Source organism: Sebastes fasciatus, chromosome 23, assembly GCF_043250625.1.
Source record: "Sebastes fasciatus isolate fSebFas1 chromosome 23, fSebFas1.pri, whole genome shotgun sequence".
NCBI lineage: Eukaryota > Metazoa > Chordata > Actinopteri > Perciformes > Sebastidae > Sebastes > Sebastes fasciatus.
In genome coordinates this window covers 16,345,277-16,373,046 of record NC_133817.1, presented here as the reverse complement: position 1 = coordinate 16,373,046, position 27,770 = coordinate 16,345,277, and the positions used below count along the sequence as shown (strand labels likewise).

General features: G+C 40.1%; 1 protein-coding gene across 3 annotated transcripts; it reads left to right on the top strand.

Moving 5' to 3' along the window:
* The first annotated feature begins 166 nt into the window (after positions 1 to 166).
* LOC141761550 (proline-rich protein 5-like) lies at positions 167 to 27,515 on the top strand. Of its 3 annotated transcripts, XM_074624948.1 has the most exons (13): positions 167 to 417; positions 4,667 to 4,757; positions 5,904 to 6,059; positions 9,942 to 10,227; positions 13,646 to 13,729; positions 16,963 to 17,145; positions 18,622 to 18,702; positions 19,381 to 19,487; positions 21,087 to 21,178; positions 21,928 to 22,068; positions 24,520 to 24,664; positions 25,596 to 25,895; positions 26,823 to 27,515. In XM_074624948.1, exons 5-13 carry the CDS (start codon positions 13,704 to 13,706, stop codon positions 27,194 to 27,196), a joined length of 1,449 nt encoding a protein of 482 aa, XP_074481049.1. In that variant the 5' UTR covers positions 167 to 417; positions 4,667 to 4,757; positions 5,904 to 6,059; positions 9,942 to 10,227; positions 13,646 to 13,703; the 3' UTR covers positions 27,197 to 27,515. The 3 variants fall into 3 exon arrangements, with proteins under 3 accessions (XP_074481049.1, XP_074481047.1, XP_074481048.1); XM_074624946.1 differs by lacking the exons at positions 167 to 417; positions 4,667 to 4,757; positions 5,904 to 6,059; positions 9,942 to 10,227; positions 13,646 to 13,729 and adding an exon at positions 13,751 to 15,042 and having other exon boundaries at positions 26,802 to 27,515; XM_074624947.1 differs by lacking the exons at positions 167 to 417; positions 4,667 to 4,757; positions 5,904 to 6,059; positions 9,942 to 10,227; positions 13,646 to 13,729 and adding an exon at positions 13,756 to 15,042.
* Positions 27,516 to 27,770: the final 255 nt, after the last annotated feature.

Sequence of the window (27,770 nt, the reverse complement as noted above, 5' to 3'; positions counted from 1 at the left end):
AGTGAGATAAAATGTGACAACCGTCAGGTGAAACCAAACCCACGACTTCACACACACATACACTGTTTACACCATAAACTACGAGGTCTCACGTTACCCTCTCAGCACAGATCTCCCACACATATCTGGCTTCTTTAAGTTTGTGTATGAGCCAAATGAACGTATCTAAGTTAAGTGCAAGACGCAGACGAACGAGAAAAAATGATCACCCACCACATGCTGGTACATTTTCACTGTGACTATACAACTGATGATAGTATGATGTTTTCTGATTTATCTATGGATATGCCTTTTTTTTTTTGCTTCCCAATCTTGCAGGAAACCACAAACATCGAGGCTCCTGTTTGGCTGAGAGGATTTTGGGAGTTCCCCTTCACTGTGGCCTGAGGACAAGAATGACCCTGCTTACACCAGAAGGTCAGTCCAAGCACCACTGAGCACTTAATGGGGCATTGAAGACAAGTCTACTATTGACTGACTTACATATGACTTGAGGAGATGTAAGATTACTTACTTCTTCTTCTTTTTTTAAAGAAGAGCCCATTTAATAAACTGTCCGGGAGGATATATCATCTGATGTTATCTTACAAATTCCCCAAATATGTTGAGATGATGTAGAAACAATATTTGTTATTACATAGTTTGTCCACCAGAGAGCACTGACAAGTGAATTTTTCAGCTGCTCAGTAGATATCTTGGTCACAATTCTTTTAATTTAAAGGTTCTATATATGATATTCAGAGCATTAATATAGCAGCAAAACATCTATTTGCTATGTAAAGATATAGAGGAGTAATGTCTACCTGAGCAGAGAATGAAGTCTCTCTCCCTCCGACACATTCTCATCCCATCTCGTCACATAGCTCCGCTTTGTCACGCCCCTTGGCGTCAATTTATTTCCAGCATCAAAACTACTATAGTTGGTGTCACTTTGAGATTAGGCAATAAAGTAAAAATAATTTTAAAAAATGAAATCGTATATAGCTCCTTTAAGGGATCCTTGTCAAAAAATGGTTGCTCCAGTAGATAGAATAAAAAAAAATAAACATATCAACTGATTCGTTTTCAGATTATCTAAATCTCAAATATAAATATCGGTATCAGACTCAAACGTCTAATATTCAACGGGAGCTACAGAAAAGTCCTAAAGTAGATTTGAGTAAAAATGAGTTACATCTGGTCACAATACAAGAGCCAATATGTCATTCTGACTGTAACTATCAGCGTCAAAGGTGATGAGCATTTTTTGTATAAAAGAAAGAGATACAACTAACAGTCCACTTGCATAATATAATTACACATAAATACAGGAAGTGACCTCTTTCAGTTCTGCACACCTCCGCTCGTCACAAGAAGAATTAACCTACATGAATGTGGGAATAAAAATAGCAAATTTATTCTTTTTGAAAGGTTCATGAGAGCAGAGATTAATCGACAAAATCTGCTTATAAAGGATTTTTGATTTTGCATACAGTACATTACACCTCCACTTATTCATCCTGTTGTCGTGACCAATTAGTAGTCTTACATCAGCAGCGTGGTCTTTTTTTTTCTGAAAGGACACTGAGAGAGAAAGAGAGGGAGGGGAGAGGAAGCTGGGGGGTGGTCTTGAGATGTCGTGTGTGTGGGAGAAATGCACAGACGTCAGACAGAAAGTACAGCCAGTTCCACTCTTCAGTTTATGTAAATGTTACAAGCCGAAGAAACAAAATTTCCCTAGATGATGCATAGATGATTTTTTTGTCTTGATATTTAGAAAAAGACAGAAAATTTGAATCTTTGAGTTGGATCATTTCCTTGTAAGTGACTCCACAAAGATATTGAACTCACTTTTAAAGTTGCCATGTGTAATATTTTAGCAGCCATAAGTCATGTTACTTTTGGAGCACATTTATAATTATCATAAAGACATAAAAGCATGGCTGAGAAGATTGGTATCCTCTACTTGACACACTGTAGAGCTGTGTAGTCCAACAATGACATAACCTAAAAACTGCAACACTCTGCTGTCAAATCTGGATATTTTACAGCCCAGTTGATGGTCCACTTAAAGGTCCCATTTTGTAAAAAGTGAAGTTTTTTTTACATTATAAAGCAGATTTAAGTGCTATATAAATACTGTTTAACTATCAAAAACGCTCAATATACAGAGAAATACACACAGCCCGTATTCAGAAATTGTGCGTTTGAAACAAGCTGTTAGGATTTCGGTACATTTGTGATGTCACAAACATACAATATTTAGACCATTGCACAGTTTTAAACGTAAACATTCTAAATGTGTTCCAGTTTATTTCCTGTTGCAGTGTATGTAAATAACATCAGCAGACAGGAAGTAAACATGGACCCAAACTGTTGCCTAGCAGCGCAATTCCGTTGCAATTCCATTGAAATGCACTAAAACGGAGCGATTCAGACAGAGGGTAAACACAGTTATATTTAGGCAGACACTACGAGGAAAATAAAGTGTTTTTTGAACATTACAGCATGTAAACATGTTCTAGTAGAAACACAAAATACAAGTATAAGCCTGAAAATGAGCACGATATGGGACCTTTAACAAATATTTAACAGTAAGAATCACACTGAAATGACTAATTCAAGAAATTAACAGTCCGTCTAATAGTTGTTGAGACATTTCACAAAACCACAAACCAGAGGAAAGTCAAGGGAGTCCTCGTCTGGGAACAATGATTATCTGTACATAATTTTGTCTCAATCCATTCAGTAGATGAGAAGGCATTTCACTGGATAAGTGAAAACTTTGGCCAGCTGGTGCTGAATGAAAAGTCAGGGGATCACTAAAGTCAATAGCATACATCCTCTGGGGACCAGGAATGTCTGTACCAAATTTCATTGCGATCCTCTCTATAGTCGTTGAGATATTTCATTCACCTAAGTGGTTTACCAATCCATTCATAGAGCCACACCGCTAATGTGCCAATAAAAATAACACTTAAGCAATATTAATCTAAAAGCAATACTTTACTCACTTGTCGATGACCTGCAAAAAAAACTTGTATAACCTGACCTATCTGCACCACAGGTGAACCACAGGGACCACAGATCATCACTCCACCCTTCCTCTTTACACACGATGCAACCAGGTCAAATTATGGAAACTCTGCTGGGTTGTTTCACAGCACGAAACAGGAAGTGGTCACTGTTCCTCCAGCTGTAACCCAGCTTAAAAGTGTTCAGACTTTCTCACAATGTCAGAAGAAGAGGCAAATCAAGAGACACGGTAGATTAAATGAATTCCTCTTCAGTAAATCAAACAGTAAGACAAACACATACTGAGGAATCCAAGCTGTGGGGATGAGAAACAGCATTTTCCTTGATGCAGTGTTTATCGGAAAATGTAGTCTTTAAATCAACATGTGGCAATGAATTTGACAATGATATATCACTGTTTAACAATACTACCCAAATATATGTAATAATCCGGATAGTCTGCGGTGTGATTTTTGTCACTTTTAAATATTTCCACTGTCGGCTGAACAGAAATCGCATGAGACCAAGTAACAGAGATATTATCATAACATGGTAACATCCACTACATTGGTATCATATGTCTGAAGTAGTTGTTATTGCAGTGGAGGGACCATCCATTGATTCTAATACATATAAACATAGAGAAATACCTATTACATAACCTTTTTAGCTGACTGAGACTTTCCATATGGGCCTCAGGAAAGGACTGTGTGTGTGAGCGGTGTGGGGAGGTGGGGGTGGTATGTGTTTACTAAACAGCGGTCACCCTTGCATTTCCTGTCCCTGCAAAAAAAAAAACACCCTTAGGATTTAGTGTCAAGAGTCTGTCTCTGATAGTTTGTGGCTTTAAAAATGTAAAAAAATCCACAGATTGAATCAGCGGCTTCTATACAATATATTCCCTTATTACACGGCTTTGTTGAATACTCGATTCCGATTGGTCAATCACGGCGTTCTACTATCTGTTATTTCTTTATAGCAGACCGTTGCTAGGTATAACAGACCCTTGCTATGGGCGCAGTTCTGATGTCGGACTCTGGCGGAACCGTTTTTGTGTCAAATTATAATTTTTTTCAGTAAGTAGCCGTGTAATAAGCGGGATAATGTACAGCTAAGCGGGTCATTGTTGTGAAATAAACCCTGTCAGGGCGAGGGTTTTATTTCACAACAATGACCGGCTCGCTGTACATTATCCCTTACATATATTCCTCAAAAGTCATGGAAATCATATATGATTTTGATATCTTTTAGACAATTTTGCACAAAATTATTTAAAATTTTGACATCAAGACTCCCTCAAAAGCCACTCCCCCAAAATTATCATAATGAACTTAAACAACGAACACGGCTATTGTTAGTACTCAAGCTGTCGAGCTAGCAGCGTTGGATGGTCTTATTAAAGTCCTGCGACAGCCACAGATACCTTTTTTTTTCTATTTTTTGTCAGAGCTTTTGATTTTGCAGTTGGGATGTGATGAGCATTTCAACAAATATAACAAAAATATATTTGAACAACACTACCGACCCTACCTTTAAATCACAAGTTGGGTTTGGATTTTTCTCATTAGCACAGTGTTGTGGGTAAATACATTTGCATAGATGTTCGCGCCCTCTTTTTCCTTCTTACTCATTTATTTACTCATTAATATAATTGCTTTTCCTCTACCTTCAGCTGCCCTTGAATGAAGCATTTAACCTTTAACTGCTGCTGGACTGTGACCAGTGTGGACCAAGATGCTGACTTGTGATCCGGGTAAATACAGGTCAGTACTCAGTTTGCTCAGCAGCATAGGGGGTGATTTAAAGGACCAGTGTGTAACATTTTGGGGCATGTATTAGCAGAAATGGATTATATATAATATTCATAACTATGTTTTTATGAGTGTATAATCACCTGAAACTAAGAATTGTATTGTTTTCGTAAGCATAGAATGAGCCATTCATATCTACATAGGGGGCGGGTCCTCTTGACGGAGTCTGCCATGTTTCTACAGTAGCCCAGAACGGACAAACCAAACACCGGCTCTAGAGAGAGCCTTTCACATTTTTACGTTACCTGAAGGCCACCGTAGTTCTCCGACACGCTTGTGAAACTGCGAAAACGTGAGTCGCAGAGTGTAAAACCGTGGTACCGCCAGCCGCCGTCTGACTTACGTTGCTCCTAAAGTGGTGTTATTATGGTAAGGATGGCCTCTGAGCGACCACGGTTTTGCACTTGGCGGCTCACGTTACCGCAGTCTTGGAAAGGGAGGAGTGAGCAGAGGGGTACTCTGTTGGTTGCAATCTGCAACCACACCACTAAATGTTGCCAAATCTTACACACTAATCCTTTAAGGAACAACTTTTTTTAATTTTCTCTTTTTCTAAATTACTCTGAATCCAGGTAAAAGTCATTATCTGCTTTTGTGCTGTAAACACAAAGGAGGAAATAATTAAGTGCATTTTATTGTGAAAATATTTGGTTAAAATTGACACAACAAGACACATAAAACACAGACAAGAAGACATAACGAGCTGAATGTTTGCAGTTGGATTCATTTCAAAGACAATCCCATCCTCCCCTATGCAGTAGCGATGATGATGTTGCAACCTCGCCGTGTTTTGGTGTAAGCGTGTAGCAGTGTAAGCAGAGGCTGCAGGTTGGCGCTGGACGATGTGGGTTTCTGAGTGGAGTCATTACAGGTTCCTGCTGCTGTTTCCGTTGGCCCGAGAGCAGCTTTTCTCCCTGTTTACACAGCCCAGATTAACATGGCACCGAGTTTTAAACGATACGCCAGTTTGTCTGCGGACAGAGTGTGTGCTTTTGTGTATTTCAGTACATTTTTGGTCAAAGCGTGTCCACCTGAGTGCTTTTCCTGTCCACATGTGGTCTTGTGTGTGTGTGTGTGTTTATGTGTGTGTTTAAATAGACTGGAGGAGATGGAGTGTGGCCGAACACAAACAAACACTGTGTATCTCTATACAGACCATTAGTCCTGCAGCCAAAAGGTCGCCAGTAACAGACACTTTGTCCTGCCCTTGAGCAAGGCGCCGCATCTCTACCTGCTCCCTCAGTGGAAGACGAGGTAAGTCAGAGCATCAGTTACTTGAATGTATTCAATATGAATTTGATATAATATGATATGGAGAAGTGAGTCACTCAAAAAAGCGAGTTCTGAGGTTTAATAGAAGCAAACAGACATACTTCATGAAAGTACATTGAAACCCATTGAAACTAATGGAGAATGGCTCTTCAAGCAAAAGTTTTCACCTGCTATATGACATTTAATAATTCCGTGATACTTTTATTTATATGGAAAATATAGATAGGAACCCCTTTGCATGTATGTATTGAAAATAATAAAAATCCCTACATTTTACTGCTTATTCTAGAGCATTTGTGTCCCATGTGCCCAAATACTAGATAAAGTATGATAAGAAAATGGACAAGACTTTTAACCAACTAGAATAAATGTTGTGGCATTTTTTCTTATCATACTGAATATAGTCTTTGGGCACAAACAATTTGACATCCCAAAATCAAAGTGTGTAATGTCATGAATAAGACATTGAATTTCACTTGCAAAAACAAGTAATTGTAGTTTCTAAGAGAGGGAACTGTTTTTACAATTCTGCAGTCCATTTACCATGACGACAGTAACCAGGAAGGTGAAGCAAAGTTTTTAGAGTGAGAGGTGTGTGTGTCTCTGTGTGTCAGAGAGGAAATGAAAAATAAAAAGCAGGGAGTGTGAAAGGCAACTCATCCTGATATGAGCTTACAGACCTCAAACACCCACTTTGATTATATAACGATATTGCACTGAAAAAGCTTTTGTCTTAAGGAAAGAAACGGCATGCATCTCATATTACCGTGCACTCTCTCACAGTGTGCGTTGTGGTTTCCTCATTAAAATCGACTTCAAAGTGTGCTGTAAAAAGTGCAAACTGCCAACCATAAACCTTATCGGCAGAGTTGCTGCAGAGTCATTATACTGCAGAAATAATTGAGCATCAGAATTCAAATGAACTGACTTCATTACTTTTGAGGCTGACCTTTGACCTTGTGCTCTCGTGCCATGAACGGACTGTATCCAAAGAGTACAAACCCAACAATTAGGATAAAAAATGCATAATAGTAAAGTATATCAACTAAAAAATGTTTTTTAGTGACTAACTATCATTAAATAAATAATAAATAATGTGGATGTTCAAAATGATGTAGTGTTCAGTGACAGAGGGAATGCAGGTTCATCCTGTATTTCCTGTTATCAGGATACACACTTGCATACACAGCTACAAGCTATACAAACGCACACACGCACACACACGCACACGCACACACACACACACACACACACACACACACACACACACACACACACTAGTTGTAAGCGGGTTTCTCTTCAAGTTTCAAGCGTGAGAGAATGTCCCTAAAATAACACTCGCTAACTGCAAGAAAAACTCACATCACTCATTTACTGCAGGTTTCTGATGGTCATGTGTGGTTGATCAAACACACACACACACACACACACACACACACACACACACACACACACGCATCATCCGGGTGTAGAAACTGATCAATATGTGTCGTGTGTCTGCATTAAATATGTGATTGTGTTATTGTGAGCACGTCTACAGTATCTGTACGTGTCAAAATAACAGTGTGTGTGCAAGATGTGTGTGTGTGTGTGTGGGTATGTATTACTCATGTTGTGGGGACATAAATGTGATTACACAGTCACATTGTGGGGACTCGGCTTCATTTTGGGGACAAAATGCACGTCCCCATTACATAAATCACTATGTTTTATGATGAAGACTTGGTTTAAGGTTAGGTTTAGGCAAGTAGTGGTTATGGTTATGGTTAGGGTGAGTCTCCAGGAAATGAATGTCTTCTAAAATGATGGAAACACGACTTTGTGGGTGTGTGGGCGGGTGTGTGTGCACAGAGACGTTAGTAACGCTCTGTTTATATAATGTTAAGTGATTAGTGAACTCTGGGCAAGCTGTATTTTTCCAGGTGCTCCCATGTGTTTGTGTGTGTGTGTGTGTGTGTTTTATGGTCCTGGGAACTTTTAAGATACAATCTGGCCTTGACCAGTAGACTTTGCTATTATAAACCTGTTCCTTATTACAGAGGGAGGGACATTGTAGTGTGTGCGTGTGTCAGTAATTGCATCTGCAGTGTGCAGACAGAGTGCAGTCTGTGACACAGCAAGCTCTGTGGTTAATGTAGTGATCTGTACATTAGATCTTGTATACTGTGCTGCAGTGTAAAGTGATCACACTTTAAAAATGCAGGTTTTGGCCCAGAAGTGAAAACATAAACACACACAGAGGTGCCGTGTAGCTGCTGAGTGGCCGACTCTGCCTGCAGTAAAAGCACTCAGCGTAATGTCCAGTGTTTGGAGTGGGCTGCTGTTGTATTGGTTTGGCTACGAACTATTTCACTATGAATTAAACATGATGGGAGTCCAATGTGCTGACAACAAAGACTCCCAATGTTTCCAGACCTGCTGACAAAGCGGCTTCTAATCTGCACTGAAAAGTCATGTTCAGGCTGAAGTTTGAATTGAGGAGGAGACTCTTTCTTTCTTTCTTTCTTTAAATAGCGGCTATGGTTCAATACATGCCACAAATCCAGCTGGACGTCATGGTACTATGTGCTTCCTCTTTGTTCATATACATACAATTAGTAGAGAGTAGTAGTAGTAGTAGTAGAGTAGAGAGAGTTTATTTTGCTTCCATAACATGTCTTCTACTTCAGACTAGTGGAAAGAAAGCATTTATTTTACTACATTTCACTGTCTTTTTGTGTCTCTAGATTTCTCCTAAATTCACCACAAGTTAACGTTAGATAATGCAAAATTTATTTAAACATAATATTTCAGAAAACTTGTTATATAAAAAAAAATTGGCTTAATGTAAGTAATCAACTGGGGAAGTTTCATGGTGATATATATTAGTTATTTTTTTCTTTTACCCTCTAGGGTGTCTCCCTTTTAATTTGAGCAACAGAAAAGATTATAAATAGAAACATGTATTTGCTTGACCTATAAAAACAGTGAGATATTGCATGTTGCTTAGTTGTATTGGCTCTATATACACAAGTAAAAAATAAACACAGGAATCTAAATGTACAAATGAATAACTAGTTGGAATGTAAACATCTTTTGTTCTATATATATATATATATATATATATATACATACACAAAGGGTGCAGTTGAAATATAAAAAGATAATGTAAAACTGTATAGACATACAAAGTAGCTGTATAACTGTAAGTATTGTAGTGCTGATATTATCGCAGGCAGTCGGAACTTTCAGGAGATATTGCCTCGGCTGGGGCGGTGGTTACTTGCCTGCATTCGTGCATGTGTAACCTGACTTAAATCATTTTATTTATACAGTTCTCCCTCCTGTTCCTCCATTCATACCTCCCCACATTCCTACTTTAAGTGTAATTTATTTGTCAAAAAAGTGACAAAAAACAAACAATAAACAAAGTTAAAAGTTTTCTATAGATTATCGTGGCCAAAAGAAATCGCGATAACTGATATTATCGCGATTTCTTTTGGCCACGATAATCGTATAGTGAAAATCTGACATGGTGACAGCCCTATAATATGGAGTAGATGAATAAGAGCTGCAAAGTAGCAGAGTGACAAAGAAGCCCTAGGGAAAAAAAGAATAACATAATTTCTTTCTTCATTGTTTCCTCTTTATGTATCTTTTCAACTGTCATGTCAGGGTGTCATATTATAGTTTAACACTCCAACAACACTTTCCATATATGCTACATGTCTCACCCACACCGACCCCTGCACACACCTCATGTATTCACACACACCCACTCTCTCTCTCTCTCTCTCTCTCTCTCTCTCTCTCTCTCTCTGCTTCACGTTTCTCACTTCCTCCCCCTCCCCCTCTCTCTCTCTCTCTCTCTCTCTCCCCTGACAGCTCGCAGCAGCTCACACGGTGTCCATGAGGACAGGAGCACAGGTCCAGGTCTTCCTCCACATATCGGATCGTTTCCAGGAGGAAGGTGCGCAGCGCTTTTACGCGCTGTGTCCATCTGCGCTTTAAGAGCTGAGAGACTGTGGACTCTTTATACCACCACGGAAACCTCCAGCTCTTCACACTAATACAGGAATTATTATTGCCTTTTTCATTTTTTTTGTTGTTGCTGGATTTAAACATAGAGAACACTTTTCTATTAAAGGGAGCGAGGAAGACTTCAGAAAAAGTGAGTATGAAAATCAACTCAGTGTAAACTTGAGGAAAAGCAACTGTCCTCCTCAGTTTTATACTGATCAAAGAATACATAGCAAAACTGTAAGCTATTACCATAAAATAATAAAAGTAACCCAATACTTCTACCATTTTGACTCCATATAGCATTATGATTTATCCTTTAAGAGGAATCCTACTAAGTGTTATTAATTTTCATGCACCATATATGCCAAGATGTCTGTGCTTTGCATAATTTGAAAGTGTTCCCACTAGTTGCCCACATGTAGACACGAATCAGACTTGTTGTCAGGGCAGGATAGCTCTTTAAAAACAGACACCAATGATTTGTAGGCTTCAGCAGGACTTCCAGCTTGTGGTTTGGTTTGGTGCCAGAGAGCTGGCAGAGCAGACAAACCTGCTGCAAGACACAGACAACACTTCACTGGAGCACTTGTCTGGTGCAGGGTGGTAATTTCCCAGTTGTGTGCTGCCAGTCTGCAGAGTGGTGATGGTAGTGTGTGTGTGTGTGTGTGTGTGTGTGTGTGTTGAAGCAGATTATGGGTGTTAATTTCCGCAAGCAGGAGTCCCTGATATCTGCTTACAATGTAAACTGTGCTGCTGAGAGAGAGAGCCGGGTGGAGGAGGTGGTGGAGGTGGAGGTGGAGGTGGAGGTGGAGGAGGAGGCTTCACACTCTGAAGATTTTTAAATGAGTGGGAGCTCTCTGGTTTCAGTCCCTGCACTGATCATGGAAATCTGGCTAGAGGCTTTATGAGAAACACTCTGAAGCTCCCCCATAAACCACAATCCATGCAACTACAGTCTAAAAGCCCTTAAGCAAGGCACTAAACCACACTGAGTGGTGGCAGAAGAAAGCGTTAATCAAAGACAGGCGGCACCAGGACTATAAGCCACGGTGCATCAATCCAAAGATCCTTCTGCAGAGCCACAGTGGGATTTACCAGAACCAGATGACTGTAATATCATTCACTTTTTTACTGTACACACAAACACCACATATTTATTGAAAGTGGTGTTTCATTCTGGTCTCAAATCAGCTCGACTTCCTCCTCATTCAAATAGAATTCAGTTTCATGCTAAATTTATGTCACGCAAATTTTGCCTCACAGAGAAATTACAAAGAAAAACGACACTGTTAAGAATTTCCCAGTAAAATAACAGTAAAGAACTGGCAGCACGGTTGCCTTACTGTAAAATTAACATTATTATACTGTCGCTGAAATTTACAGCTTTGTACTGTTAATGAAAAATACAGTTTGAACTGTTTTTTTTTTTTTATTAATTTCACAGTATTTTACAGTTAATTTACTGTTTAAAGATACATTATATAGCACCTTTCTTTTACATTATCTTACTGATTTGTTTTAATGCACTATTTAGGTTGTATTTTTTACATACATTTTAATAAACATTATTTTTTGCCTAGATGAATAGACTCAGCAGGTTACAGACATAGGAATAGTCACACTAAATACAATTAAAGGCACCTGTTAGGAAAAAGGCTATAATAGACTTGTTGACACTTTTCCCAAAATGTCATTTAACAGGTTTTCTTTTGTCTTAACAGTAAAGCACTGTTTTTAGCAATAACAGGTTAATACTGTTGAAATCCTGCTGTAAATTAACAGCAATTGTTTACAGTGTAGATAATAAAGTTATATATGAAGGATAAACTCTGTATAACTGTAGCTGCCAGGCAACAGCAGGTCATGGTTTATATTGCATAGCAACACATATACAACCAGGATGTAAAGCCTGAACCACTGGAGAGTCATTAAGATGACAAACACATTACAGTTTCCATGTGATTACCCAGATCATGACCTCAGCTTCTCCAGGGAACCTCATACCTAAACTCCACCTATAGTACATTGCAACCAAAAATCTAAAAGCATCGCTGGAACTGTAAAGTCATTCACTGACACGTTTAATGTTCGCAAATTTTAATGATGTCATTACGAGGCTGTGGAGCAAAGAAAGTGTTGTTTAGGTTAAGACAGTGATATATAGGTCAGGAGGAAGCTTCAGCTTTACCCTGTTTGGCCCTGAACCTACAAACCTGGCTGGTTATACTGTGTGCGCCATTCTATCTGTTTGTATGAGTGTGTGTATGAGTGTGTGAGTAGGGGCATCTGAGTTCGTGGTAGGATCAAATATCTGTCTCAACCACTTAACTGTAATTTGATTAGAATACTGTCCAGCTAGACAGTGAGTAGAGACACCTGTCTGTCTGTCTGTCTGTGAGTGTCAGTCATCCGTCTGACTTGTAGTATTTTACTGCAACAGCTAAAGAGCACATTGCAGCTTCTCATATGTTTTATATTTTTAATATTTGGGGGCATTTTGCCTTTATCTAATAGTGACAGTGGATATACAGACAGTGAGAGAGAAGGGCACATTTCTTAACCACTACTAGTATCTCATTTTAAACGATTGTGCAATTGAAGCATCTTTCACATCATAGTGAAGGCAATACGGTTTTGTTCAAAGCAAAATGAGACAATCTCAGTAAAAAATTGGTGCAGTCTATGTGTTGCTTTCAGCCTTGTAACCTCATGATCTGGAGGTGATGGTGTGCATTTCTCTCTGCAACTGTGTCTTTGTTGATGCTTTTACTTGCAAAGTTAGACATTTATCAAATGCTACTCAGACTCAGGCTTTATAAATTAAAGGGATCTTTTTAGCAGAAATGGGAATATAATATTCATAACTATGTTTTCTTTAGTGTATAATCACCTGAAATAAAAAATTGTTTTCGTTTCCTTAGAATGAGCCGTTTGTATCTAGATAGGGAGCGGTTCTTCTTCACAGAGTCCGCCATGTTGCACCGTCATGTTTCTACAGTAGCCCAGAACGGACAAACCAAACACTGTTAACTTTTCCTGCTTGGGCCGGAGTCGATAACTTTACTCGCTGCCATTGCCCATCTCTGGACACCTTCAAAAGACTCCTCAAAACCCACCTCTTCACCAAGGCCTATGGCCTCTAGCTACTGTTACATTTGTTGTGTTTATTTATGTCTTTGTTAAGCGTCCTTGGGTTTCATGAAAGGCGCTATATAAATCCAAGCTATTATTATTATTATTATTATTATTGCCGCCGCTCTCTCTCTCTTGCTTCACCACTCACTTCCCACCTACATACACACTCTACGCACTGGCTCTGCTCCAAATGACCTACGCTACTCCTACAACAACTGGCTCTATAGAGAGGGCCATTCGCGTTTTCACATCGACCACCGTAGTCCTCCGACATGCTTGGCGCTTGGGAGAGGGTTCAGTTGGTTGCAATTTGCAACCACACCGCTAGATACCGCCAGATCCTACACACTGCACCTTTAAGTTTGTTGTGATTTTTTGTTTGAAGTCAGACGATGTTCTCTACCACAAATTAGCTCGTTTCCTTTTTTCAGATGCTGATTCGTCGGTGGTGGCTGCAGGCCGGTCGCTAGGTCGCAGCCGTCTGTCAACATGGAACGAGAGGGCTCGTTCAGGAGGTAAGAACAGCCAGCAGGTCTCATTCAGAGAGGTTCACTCCAGCTCAATACTTCTTTTCCTTTTTCTCTCTTTGTCCCCGTGCTTTGGGACACACAAAGGTAAGTGAAAGTGACTCACACACATTCCTGAATGACCTCATTCATTCCTTCACTCATGCAAACATCCCCCTTATCCTCCTTTGTTTAGTAATTAGACCACAGCGTTTTCTCTCACAACTCTTCCTGTCGTTGTGTCAGTGCCAAAAACCACAAAGTGTCCAACTTCCGGATTACATTTCTTCTTTAATTTACATATATGTAGAAATATTTTCCCATCCATCAGCAGTGAGATCGTCTCTAGACACCTTTATGCAACTCAGTGTTTTCTGCTCCGCATCATCCGTTCTCCAGGAGAAAACATTTGACTGAAGTGTTTGTAGATTCAGTTGCACCAGGTACAACTTTTTCTGAGAGAATTTGGAAACTCATCCTCACTTTGACGCCAGCAGTGTGTGTGTGTGAGAGAGAGAGAGTGTGTCCTTGTGTGTGTATCTGAGCCCGGGGCTCCTGTTTCTCACACTGACCTATTTATGTGGAGTTGAACTAAGATCCAGGTTGACAGACGGACCTAAAACACACACATACGCACACCTTCTCTCCTCTTCCCTGCCATATTCTTTTACAGGCGTCTTATTTTCCACTTTCTATCTCTCCTTTTAGCCCCATCTTTTTCACTTTCCTCTGCTTTTTTTGTGTCCAAATTCATTTAAATTCAATTCGATTTAATGTGAACAATGATTGTTGGGTATGGATCATTACAAATGGATTGAAAACAAAGACGAAAAGTAACTAATTCCACAGCAGATGGCAGTAAAAAAAGGAGACAAAATAAACGTGATGAATAAAGAGATATTGAACAGTGATCAGTGATTTGGTCCAACATGTGAAAACAGCTTGAACACAGCTTCTATCTGGGCCCACACAGACAGAAAAAGAGGAGGAAGTGAAATGTGTGTCACCTTTAAATCCTTCCTGCTCCCTCTTGGCAGCTCTTGAACCTCAAAGGGTTCCTTTGTTCGCCATGGCACAAAAGCTCACAGGGTCACATGGTCACCGACTGGCACAGACTGGCAAAGAGAGAAGAGGGTAGAGAAGAAAAAAGTTAAGGTAGAAGAAGTGGGAGGGAGAAGTGAAACAAGAGAGGAAAGGGCATGTGAACGAGTGAGACAGAGACCCATGAGGACAGAGACACTTTTTTCTCCACTGTCTTTATCCTTTCTTTTCATTCACACACTCATGGAGTGGGGATATGTGGTACCTTTTCAGTTACCGGAGTAAGTACATCATTTGTATGTGTGTGTGTGTGTGTGTGTGTGTGTGTGTGTGTGTGTGTGTGTGTGTGTGTGTGTGTGTGTGTGAAGGGAGGCATGTTTTTAACTTTTGCAGAAATGTCTGTTTTAGTAGTTTGAATGAATGGGAAAGTCTTCCATTTGTTGGACAGTAGAGACACTGTTGCCGTAATATAAAGAACTGGAGTTTGCAGTGAGTTTATACTTACCCACATATGTATATAGCACATGCATAAATATATACACGTATAGCCTACTGTACATTTCAATTAGCTGTACGTGACATATTTAGCGATGTACACTAGTTTCATTTCTCCATGTCTCCTGAGTTCCAGCTTTCACACCACATTTTTATACTTTGTTCCTCTTCTACTGTACTTTCCATGGCGCTCATTGACATTCCTTCGCTGCTAATATTAAAGGTTCTCTATACGACATCCAGAGCATTGATAAAGCAGCAAACAACTATTTGCTATGTAAAGATATAGAGGAGTAATGTCTACCTGAGCAGAGAATGAAGTCTCTCTCCCTCTGTGTGTGTTGTAATCAGAGCTTCTCCTGTGAGCATGCCCCACTGGCTGCCGCTCTGCACTGCTCCTATACGGTGGTTAAAGCTGATAACGCCGTCCCGACCGATGGCGCCGATGCGAACGCGTAGCACCCATCCTTCACTTCCCCCTCAGGTCAACACTGTTAGCTCTGCCAGCACTGTTGCGGTTGTCGCCGGCTCAGCAGTTGCCATGTTGAGAGGCATGTGGAGGCAATAGAAATGCTAATAGAAAGTAAATTCCTAACCCTAACCCATATCCTAAACTTAAACTAACAATGCTCAGGCCTACCTTAACAGCCCTTTGAAGAAGTGAGGACAGGCCAAAATGTCCTCACTTTCCCTTTTCCAAATACTCTATGTCCTCACTGTCAAAGTCTAAATCTCAAAACAAACATTTGCACATGATTCAATCCACACATTCAAAATATCTTTGAGTTTCTTTTTCAACTCCACCACCATTCACTGTGTTTCACTGCTTAAACTGAACTCACCTACTGTTGATGTTTTCTCTTCCATGGACCAACCTCTAAATATTTAGTACATCTTCTTCTCTGCCTGTAACCTCTCTATACACTCTTCCTCTCTCCTCTTTTTCCTCTTCATCATGTCTCTATCTATTCCTCGCTTCACCCTTTTTCTTGTTCTGCTCTGACTTTTTTTGTACGTCCTCCAGCTTCATCCCTTCCTTCCTTCCTCCTCATTCTTCCTCTTTCGTGCTCACTATCCCCTCATCTTCCTGTCTTACTTTTTCCTCTCCAGTTTTCTCCTCTCTCCATTTCTCTATTTGAATTCTCCTCCTTCAGGTCGACTGACTTTACTCTCCTCCTGATCGCTCTCCCTGTACACACTCATCTCTCTACTCTACTCTGCTGTATGTTTCCACAGCAGTATAGTGCACACACACATTGTGTAAACATGGACAGATGGCTAATAAAAAGTAATCACCCATCAATGAAAGCTAATGCTGTCAGCCATTACAATCAGGAAGTGGGGTTTGTTGTGCACAGCAGTTGTACCTTCTCTCTTTGGGTTTTCTGCTGATTTTGACTTTCTTTAAGTGTTTTTCTGTATTTTATCTGTTCAATATGTTGCCGTGATTGTTAACATAACAGACCACGGACACAGAGTTTTTGATAGATTTGGAAGGTTCTGAAACAAAATCCACTGTACTTATATTTCCCCAGCAACGACATTTAACTTTTGAGGTTAAACAAAAAAAAAAACTCCGACTATTGTGTTTGGATGACTTTAATGTTTTATGTACTTTATGTGGAAAGTATCATCCAGTACCACAATGGACTACAGTTTCTGCTTTTAATTATTTCTCTTTTTCTGTTCCTCTTTTGGATTTCGAGGAGTCTCCACAGCAAGCTGAGGTTAGGCAGTAGCTCGTCCTCCAGTCTGACCGACCTCTCGCAGGCGAAAACACCAGCAGGAGTAGGAGATTATGGAGGAACAACTGGAGGAATGGCTGAGGAGTGCAGCAGGGACAAAGGGACCCAGCAGAGGAGGGCCGGGTCCAACGCCACCTGGAACAGGTTAGTGCAAGGGTCAGCAACCTGAGGCTCCGGAGCCTTTAGCTTTAGCTCCTCTCCACTGGCTCCCCGTGGATTTTTTAAAGAATCAGTGAAAATGAATAACTGCTTTTTTGTTTACATTTGCATTTTTATTTATCATTGTTGTATGTCTAGTGTAAGACTGTACGGCGGAGTATAAGGGTCACATTGAGGAAAAAAATTCATCTGAGATTTCGAGAATAAAGTCATAATATTACGAGAAAAGAAATCGTAGCATTATGAGAATAAAAACATAATATTAGTTTATATATATATAGTAGTATAGTAGTAGTAATTTTACAAGTTATTTAAAGTAAAGTTATGACTTTATTCTCGTAATATTATGACTTTTTTTCTTGTAAAGTTATGACTTTATTCTGGTAATATTATATCTTTTTTTGTAAAGTTGTAACTTTATTCTTGAAATCTCAATTTTTTGTTTCCTTGCAAAACAAAGATTTTTTTTTGTGCGTAAAATGGCTCTTTTGATAGTAAAGGTTGCCGACCCCTGGGTTAGTGTGTCAGCCATGTTGGTTTGTATTTTTTGGTCATGTATACGACCCTACTCAAGCTGTCACACATATGTTTACACACACATGGTCGTGTATTTGTGTTTCTTTTTCTCTGAATAAACACCACTAGCAGAAAGCTCCGTTGCTGCCATTATTCATACAGTGAATACAAACACACATGCATGCACATAAAGCATCAACTCTTTCTGTCTCTCAACCCTGAGGGTCCATCATCTGTCTCTTTTAATCTCCATCCATCCCTCACTCCGCTTTTCATCTCATTCTGCCTCATAGAGCCCTTTCTTCTTCTTTGGTCCTCTCTCTTTCTTCTCTGGTTATTTTTATGGTGTTTCAGTTTTATTTGACTCGAACCTACAGTGGTTACATTTTGGATTTTATGGCTTTAACCCAGATTCACAGTTTGCACAGTTTAATTTTTTATTATTTTAGGTAAATCTACAACAGAGTTTTCAAATTACTTTATTTAGATTATCATGATTTCAATTATTTAAAATAATTTTTTAAATAATTATTTGAAATATTTTTTCACAAAATGCTTCACAGTTCAACGAATAATATTTTAATTTTCAAATCTATAATAATTCATAGATTACCTTCTAATCTAACAAATCTATAACTCTTAGAGTCTACAAATATGTTTTAACACATGTCTAATATCTTTCAAATAAATTTCTCTTGTGTTGTTCTTTCACATACTATAGGCCTAACAAAAACTATAAATGTGTAAAAGAAATAGATGTTAAATTATTCCCAGGGTCATCCATAAGGGGGTCCCTGGTATATATTCTCTATCTCGTAAGGGGTCCTTTGCTAAAAAGAAAAATCTTTTGTATGAAATGTTGCCTCAAGCAACAGCTAGTCATGTAGTCATCATGCATATTGGTGAATATGTGCACACTAATTGCTTGTGTGTGTTTCCTCTCAGCATCCACAACGCAGTGATATCAGTTTTCCAGAGGAAGGATCTGGGGGAAAATGAACTCTACACTCTGAATGAAGGTGTCAGGTTAGCTCTCTGTGTCTTTGTGTCTGTTTTTCTGACTCTCTTTCAGACTTTTCACACAAGCACACTGAATATAGCTCTGGTTTGTATTTTAGGAAGAGATTTGACTAAATTATAGTGTTGTGCTCTGTAATTTCCCACCTTCCCTTGCTCCCATATACACACAATGGCAGCTTCAGCAAGCTAAATTTAGTCTTTACTGACACATTAACACACGCTCAGTAACAATTTTTGCTGCGTCATTCTCAGCTATTGTTTTTGTTCGCCTGCTGTTATCGGCTGCGTGCTACTGTCCACTGAATCAGAAACACCTTCAAGTTAAACACTGACTGGAGCTGTTGTTGTCTACGTGATGAAAGTGAACAACACGAAGGCTTTACATTACATTGTAGAAACACAGCAGTAGTCGTGACGAAGATTAGATAAAGATTAAAGGTCAAATGTTCTCTTCCTGTAATAATAACAAGTTAAAATCCTGTTGTTGAAATGTTCTTTGTTTTCAGTGTGAACAACATGTTTTCTCATTTCCTGAGTGTGCTGCTGTTTAAACACTGCAGGTTTCCAGTCAGTGCATGAGAACTAATTAGTTTTGGTTCATGTTTCAGAATTATTTCTGATGGTGTGTGTGTCTGTGACTGCGTACTCTATTAATGCACTCATACACACTCCTATTTTTTGCAGGCAGCTGCTGAAGACGGAGCTGGGCTCCTTCTTCACTGAGTACCTTCAGAACCAGCTGCTCACTAAAGGCATGGTGATACTGAGAGACAAGATCCGCTTCTATGAAGGTAAGCACAACTCTACAACAGGATAGAAGACCCTTAGTTTGTTTGTTGTGCACTAAAACCAAAAACGTATATTGCAAAAAAGTGTTAGTCAGTTAGCGCCAAGCAGCAAAGCTACGCTTCCGCCATTTTGGACTGAAAGCGATTATCGGACCCCAGTAAAACATCTGCCAAACATCTGGGGTCGTACAAAAGTAAAACAAAATGATTTCTCTTCTATTGTCATATTCTACTGAAATGGCCTCTGTTGAACAATAAAATATTATAAATATAATAAGTGTTTTCAGTCCAAAATGGTCTCGTCTCTTTGATAAATCTTAGTTTTTGTGATTCAATTTTTATTTTTTCAATACTGGAGGTTAGATTGAGTAAAACCACCAAATCATCAGCATTTACATACATCCGTAATACTGGACATGGATCATTTTAACATATATATCTGCCCGACAAAGAGCTCTTATTTGCCCCTTCAGTCTTTAAAATATTTAAAATATCCCCTCCTCCCTTTCCTCACCCGAGATGCACTTGAGTAAGACAGCAAAAAAAACAAAAACAAAAAATATTTGTTATTAAATTAAATTAAATAATAATAATTAAAAAAATATATATACCAATATATACCGGTATATGAAGTAAAAAGTAAAAAAATATATAACAATAAATAAATAAATTAAATAAAACTTAGTTAATAAGTAACGGTGCTTCCTGTGCTTTGGTGAGGAATGTTCATAGAGTGAGTCATTTCAGGGAAACTGAAGTGGAGACATGATTAAGATCTCAATCTCAATGTGACAAAAATCACAAGTCTGGAAGGGAAAAATAATAATTGACTAAAACGTCAGATGCTAAGTTAACCCTTGAACTATTAGTTTGAAGTGTGAGAACATGTCAGCACTATCACTCTTCGTGAAGGAGAATTTCTGCAGCACACACACACACACAGTCAGAGTGAGAGCCATTGAAGAGGTGAGAACAAGACACTGAAATCAATTTGTTCTCTCTGTTGTGGCAAATGTGTGACCTTTATTTGGAGCACCTTTGAAATGATAAAGCATACGCAAATGCGCACACACACACACAAACACATGCACACTGACTACGATAGATTTTCAGTGCTGTCGTCACAGCAACCAGACAGGAAGTGATGCTTTACGTCAATTACACAACATCCAATCAGTGCGAAATTTTAGAATAAGACAAACCACTGTGGTGCATAGAATGACTCACAGACCCATTGTCCTGCTCACTCAATATGAGTTTGTGCGTGTGTGTGTGTGTGTGTGAACATGCCTGCACAGACCTATGCTGCAAAATATGAAGCCTCAAGAATATCTGCTCATTCACAGGGCTAGAAAGCATCAGAATGTAATACTTTACTAATCACAGGTTCTGCCATGTTTAACATTTCAGATATGTACGATTAAGAACATGTACAACCAATGCAATGAGAACAAATTACATGAAGTTCTCAGATAACATGAGAAAACATCGTATAGCACATTATCTCTTGTTGACTGCATGTGCCAGACAATCTTGTTGTTCTGATTTCTTTGACTTTGTGGTGATTGGTTGTTTATCTCCATGCCTGTTGTTGTGTTATAGGTCAGAAGTTACTGGACTCCCTGGCCGACACATGGGACTTCTTCTTCTGTGATGTTCTGTCCATGCTGCAGGCCATCTTCTATCCTGTACAGGTACACATACACACACACAGCAAACTGTTCTCATACACCGTTAGTAGCTGCAGTATGCCTACAAAAAGCTAATGCTCTGTAATTTGTGTAATATCCACAAAATAAATTCATATGTAATCCACGTAATGGTTAACCAGGAAGTATAAAGAGCGACAAAAAAAGAGAGGAGGTTGGTTTGTTCCCCGTTTGAAAACAGAAGTCAACGTTATTTATTTGTCACGTAACTTTTGTGCTTAAGTAATACCACTTCTGGAGTTATTTTAACCCAAACCACGATCTTTTCCTAAACCTAACAAAGTAGTTTTGTTGCCTAAACCTAACCAAGTCAATCTTTTCTTAAAATTAACTAAGTAGTTTTGTTGCCTAAACCTAACCAATTTGATATTTTCCTAAAACTAATTATTTTTGTTGTGTAAACCTAATTAGGTAGTTTTGTTGCCTAAACCTCACCAAGTAGTTTTGTTGCCTAAAACCAGCCAAGTCAATCTTTTCCTAAACCCAACCAAGTAGTTTTGTCGCCTAAACCTAACAAAGTTGTTTCCTGTGAAGACGAAAGTTTATTTTGAAAAGACTGTGTACATGTAATGAGCGGAAATGAACAGGTGTTGCTGGACATTTGTAGGAAAACGTATGAAGAATTAGGAACAACTTTTTGTAAGATACCATACGAACCGTTGTACGAGAACACATTTGCACACACTTATATTACCTTTACAAAACTGTGTGTTGTCGTGTGTGTGTGTCCTCAGGGAAAGGAGCCATCAGTGCGTCAGATGGCTCTCCTCCACTTCAGAAACATCATCACCCTCAACCTGAAACTGGATGAGGCAATGTGTCGACCCCGAGCCAGAGTTCCCCCTTCTATCATACAGATGCTGCTAATACTACAGGTACACACACACACACTTTCTTTACCTTTTCCTTTTCACTCTCTTTGTCTGTCAATCTCTCACGCCATCTCCTCAAACACACAGCGTGCGCAGACAAACATCCGTGACAGCATTCGGGTTATGGAAGAGGGCAAGTGGCAACAGATGGAGGATCAGAGGGTACGGAGAGCTGTTGACCTTTTTTTTCTTGCAAAGGGATCTCACAGGAAGTAATCTCAGCGTGAACGCAGAGCACAGTCGTCTTCCCATGACCACTCAGTGCCCTCTGCACCCTGCCTGTTTGTGTCAATGTTTGTCTGTGTGAATTATCCGTGTTTACACTGTCCTTTAAAGACCCTGATGTCCTCACAAAAACCAAGCCAGGTCAATTATGATTAGTGATTGTTTCACACCTCATTAGCAAAAACTGTGGATCATTTGCTTCAGTTCGTAAACATTTTAAAGGAACAGTTTGTAACATTTCAAGGGATCTATTGGCAGAAATGGAATATAATATTCATAACTATATTTTCATTAGTCTATAATCATCTGAAACCTGTTACCACCATGTTGCCCCGCCATGTTTCTACCTACAGTAGCCCAGAACGGCCATACCAAACACTGGCTCTAGAGAGAGCCTTTCATGTTTTTACGTTACCTGAAGTCCACCCTAGTTCTCCGACACGCTTGTGAAACTGCGGTAACGTGAGCCGCAGAGTGCAAAACCGTGGTACCGCCAGCCGCCGTCTGACTTCCTTTGCTTATAAACTAGTGTTATTATGGTAATGCCGGCCTCTGAGCGAAGCCAACGGTGTTACAACGGTTTTGCACTCGCTGGCTCACGTTACCGCAGTCTTGGAAAGGAAGGAGTGAGCAGAGGGGTATTCAGTTGGTTGCAATCTACAACCACACCACTAGATGCCGCCAAATCCTACAAATGGTACCTTTAAAAATAAAGTATATTGAGTAACAGTAGTTGGCTGTTTTATCTTTGTTTTATATATGGCAGAACTAGGTTTATTTGATTTAGTTATCATCCATTGTGCAGCGACTTGTAGCTGCACACAGTTAATTATCCATTACCTTCGCTTCCCATAGGAACAGGAAGAGTTAGCCATTTATTGGTCAGATGTAAGATGTGGGTCAGGGAGTGAATTAATTGCAAGTGTGTTCTCAAGTGTCACTGCGAGTATGAACTGTGCGTCTGTTTCTGTGTGGGTGACTTTGGACATCGCTGTAGTGACTCACTGACCCAAATCTGCTGCTTTCAGACGGAGGGAGGACAAGACAGAGGAAGGCACAGAGAGTAAAACAGACACAAGAATAGAAAACAGGATATATTTATTTTCCTGTTTTATCTATTGTGTACAGATCGTCATTTTATTTATTGGTCTGTTTTTGTTTGCCCACAATGAATATCACATCAACAGGTAGAGTAACAGATATAAAAGCAGACAGGAAAGCAGGGCACTAAGACAAGAGATAAAAATTCAGCACTGAATGTTTGCTGTTTTCGCGACTTCTTGTTTCATCTGTTAGTAATTTCCCTTTAATTTCTGTGACGCCAATTCGCCGAAGTCTGGTCTATTTATGTGGTTTGTCTCTGTGCTGTGGTTTTGATGCATATGCTCAATGACTCAGAGTACTGAAACCTGATTGATCTCTCCTTTTGTTATTTGAAGACTGTGGAGGACGGTCTCTGGGCCCACATGTATCTCTCACCCCGCGGCGTTGAAAATCACATCTCAAGTTTATCAAAATTGTTGAGGCGACTCCAACTTTTACACGCAAAAACAAACAGAAAAGTTCTTGTTTGTTATTCTTCATCGCTCCGAGTTCGTAAAACAGCACCATATTGATTCCCGTTGATTATGTGGGTAATTTGTTTGCCACCGATCTACTTAAAAACACGTTAACATGAAGTGCACAGTGGGGTTGAGCCTCGCGGTAAAGCTGTAATGCCTGTGTTTCCTGGCGACAGTGCAGAAACAATCATTTGTGCCACATTAAACAAGAAGACCCTTTCTGCAATAAACAGGGCAATGAAGGCTCCACATATGCAGAGGGGATGTACGGTGAAGCGGGATGCGTGCAGAGTATATATTTTTATATTAAAAAATGGACCAATTTGAATTTATTGAATTTGTCATCTATTTATCACTTTCCTCACAGATATTCTGCCCATATCAAACCAGTTACAGTGTGTTTTAGTCTGTCTCTTTCTAATCTAAAGTAAGCAAAGCTGTTGATGTTGTTCCTATCTCAGTATGTTTATACTCAGAGAAGATTGGGACCAAATTCACTCAACACTCTCCGCTCTTTTATTCATGATGTCTTCCAGCCGCGCGTCACAGAAACGCAAATTGAACTTTCTTTGTTTCTTTTCCCCCCGGAGAAGATTCCGTTACCGCCTGCCAACAAGCAGCAGTTAACTGGCACTAACACAAACTAGTGTGTGTTTGTCTGATGCAGGGAGTCCATGAATCTAAAGGCGTAACGGACGACTACCTTCGTCTGGAGTCTCTCATCCAGAAAGTGGTGTCTCCCTACCTCGGGACTCATGGGTTATATTCCAGAGATGGATCTTCCAATTTGCACTGCTCCTCCTGCCTATTAGGTATGTTTGTGTGTATATGTGTACTAATGATTTACTTTTAAAGGTTACAAGCGCCATGATCCCTTACGGATGCAGCCAGCTAGAATTTCCCCTCCCAGCCAACTGCCAGCTGGTTGCCGGCCAGTTCCCAGCTAGTTCCCAGCCAACTTCCAGCCCCCACCCCCCTCCTCCTGTTTCCTGACAGGGAATTCATTCAATTGCTGGGTGACACCATGAGATGGTGCTTAGGGGGTGGGCAATACCACAAAATTTGGTTTCGATTCGATACCAAGTCATACAGGGCCAGAATCGCAGATATTGATACAGATACCAATACTTTTTACAATTAAAAGCGGCTTATGTACTTTCATGTTACTTTCCACTATTATTTACTTATCACATGCATGTTAAAACACAGGACACCTTTAAGGCAAATAACAAAAATATGCCTTTTTTTTATTGTAAATTGAATGTGCAAACATGAAAAAAGTAGCAAGTAGATAATAGCTCCAAACGTGGTGCTGCACGTGCGTGGCGTGGTGTGTTGTTTGAATGCATACAACAACAGCAGTGAAAAGCAAACGCTACAACAGAACATGGTTTGCACAGACAGTTTTACTCTTTGATGAAATATAAACGGGAGTAGAAGAGAGAAACTGATCCCTTTTTTTGTATCGATCCTATTGGCGCTAGAATCGATGTTCAAAACGAGATGTAGGTATCGGTAGTATCAAATCCAATTACCATCCAATTACCTCTAATGGCGCTTCCTTCCCAAAAGAAGAATGATGTTTCTTTGTTTAGGCCATGGTTTGCACTGTATGTTTCTCAGACTTGCAATATGTGTTCATGTGTTCTCTTGTTGTACTGTGTGGTGTTTTTGCATGTTTCCAATTATAAAGTAATTAAAGTTCTAAAAGCAATCTTTCTCTACTTCTCTCTCTCTCTCCAGAAAAGCGTTTGCAGCGCTCCTGGCCCTCCAAACCAGGCAGCTCCCCCATCAGCAAGAACCCAGTGGTACGCTCCAAGAGCTACAACGTTCCCATGCTGACCCCAGTGGTGGAGTACGACGTCGACTCCTCTATGGGAAGCTGCACAGGTATCAGACGACACTCCGTCTCTGAGATGACTTCCTGCTTAGAGGAGAGCAGCTCTTTGGCTGAATCCACAACCACCAACAACACCAGCAACACCAGCACATCCAGCCTCGCCAACCACTCTCCAGCTTCCACAGCCTCTGCTGCACTTTCAGGTACGGCTATGGTTGGTAGGTGTCACATTTCAACGTATCAAATACCGACACAAAAAATGGGTCTTGGCTTTTTTTTACACCAAAAATATCTGCTGCTGTTACCAACCTACAAAGTACTAACGTTACTGTACTCTACACAGGAAAGACTAAAAACAAACAAACACACAAACGGAGCGGATCAAAACGAGGTTTCTTACTGAAATATTGTAGTGACGGCTCATATTTCCCATAGTTTCCATAGTTGTCTCTTTGTGCTGTGTGTTTGTGTTTTATTTTAACCATGAGTGAGGTGGCAAGTGGAAGTTTCACTAGTGAATGCTACGCATATACTGTAACTGCGAGCGCCAATGCTTGTGCTAAAATTGTCAGTAATCAAGTTAATATTTTCATTTACATCCAGGACAACTGGCCCAGTTTTCTCGGCTCATTTTATCTAAACTAATCAGCCGTTCCTCTCAATGGGAGTGACAGGAAAAAATAGGAACAGGGTGTCCGACAAAAGTTCAGACAAAACGTTGCACTGCGCTGTGCTGTGCAGCGCCGTGCTGTGCAGCGCCGTGCTGTGCAGCGCCGTGTTGTGCAGCGCCGTGTTGCTCGCGGCCAGTTAGGACACTCCAATAGAAAACAATGTAATCAGGCCCAAGTACATGTCCTAGTTGTTTCCTAAATGCAAAACTATCACTGTTTTGTGCTTTATTTTGCATTGCAGTGTTAAGTCCTTCCATTACCAAACTGTATGACTTCATTTTACTTATAGACTAGCTGTTATTTCACTTTTTTTGTCAGGAGAGAATTCAGCTGAGTGACCTTTTTGGTCGGGCCTGGACCCCCAAGGCCCGCCCCTAACACTCGCTGCCTGAGAGTTGTGATCACGTTTACACTCATCATTAATTTGTTTCTCTAAAGTCCCTACTGTCCTCTGCACAGACACCGTGACGTCCAGCCAGGACCCCCAGCCCGGAGATGCTGACGGCCCTGCAGGTCTTCTCCGTCTCCAGCCTCAGCATCACTCCCCCTGCATCCTCCCAGAGCCGTCCCCAGGCGAGGACACGCACTGCTCGGGCTCGCTGGTGTCCGACTCGCCCGCCTCCTCCTCCAGACTGCTGGCTCAAGACACGAGCTCCGGTCCCAGTCCTTCGTCCAGTCCCGAGATCATGACGGACCACGTCCCAGAGTCCTTGGACTCGGAACCGGAGCCCGACGGCATCTTTCTGGACTTCTCGCGACACTGTCCCGGAGGGTTGGACACACAGCAGATAAACGCCAATGTAGGGACGTGTGCAAACAATACTGAGCCGTGACGACATTCCTCACAGCCCGAGACACTTCCTGCTGTTTTATATGGAGACTCTAGATCATCAGGGATCCTTTCAAACTAAATTATTTTTTTAGAAGATGTGGTCACCCATCCCTAACACAAGTCTAACCTCATGCTGACTGGTAAAAATATCACATATCTCTTCGAGAGTAGGGCTATTGAATAACTTTGGCTGTCAAATTCAAACTTGTTTTAACACTTCACATGTAAAAGAAACTCTCCAGTTTGACCAGTGATGCTTCAATATTGTTGGTTGAACTTCAACTTATTTTATTAACTGATGATTAAAATATAAAATTTAATTGTGTACTCTGCCCCACACTAAATCTACAGACTAGAAATGGTTCCAATATATCTCAAATATTTTGCTTTTTGGCTTCATTTACATAAGATCAGTGACACATTTCACATCCCATTGTCTTCTGCTGCTTTGATCCATTTTTTCCTGGTACTATCAAAATAAAAGCAGGTCCCAGTGCTTAGTTTAGAGTAGCTTCTAAGTACAGATTTAGACTCATGGAAGAAATGATCATAGTAGTCTACTTTTTGAGTTATCT

Excerpts from the sequence above, each read along its gene's own strand:
- LOC141761550 (XM_074624946.1), top strand. The coding sequence starts at position 14,945 with ATGAGGACAGAGACACTTTTTTCTCCACTGTCTTTATCCTTTCTTTTC. Across the intron at positions 18,703-19,380 it reads ACTCTGAATGAAGGTGTCAG|GCAGCTGCTGAAGACGGAGC; the intron begins GTTAGCTCTCTG and ends TATTTTTTGCAG. Across the intron at positions 25,896-26,801 it reads AGCCTCTGCTGCACTTTCAG|TCCCTACTGTCCTCTGCACA; the intron begins GTACGGCTATGG and ends GTTTCTCTAAAG.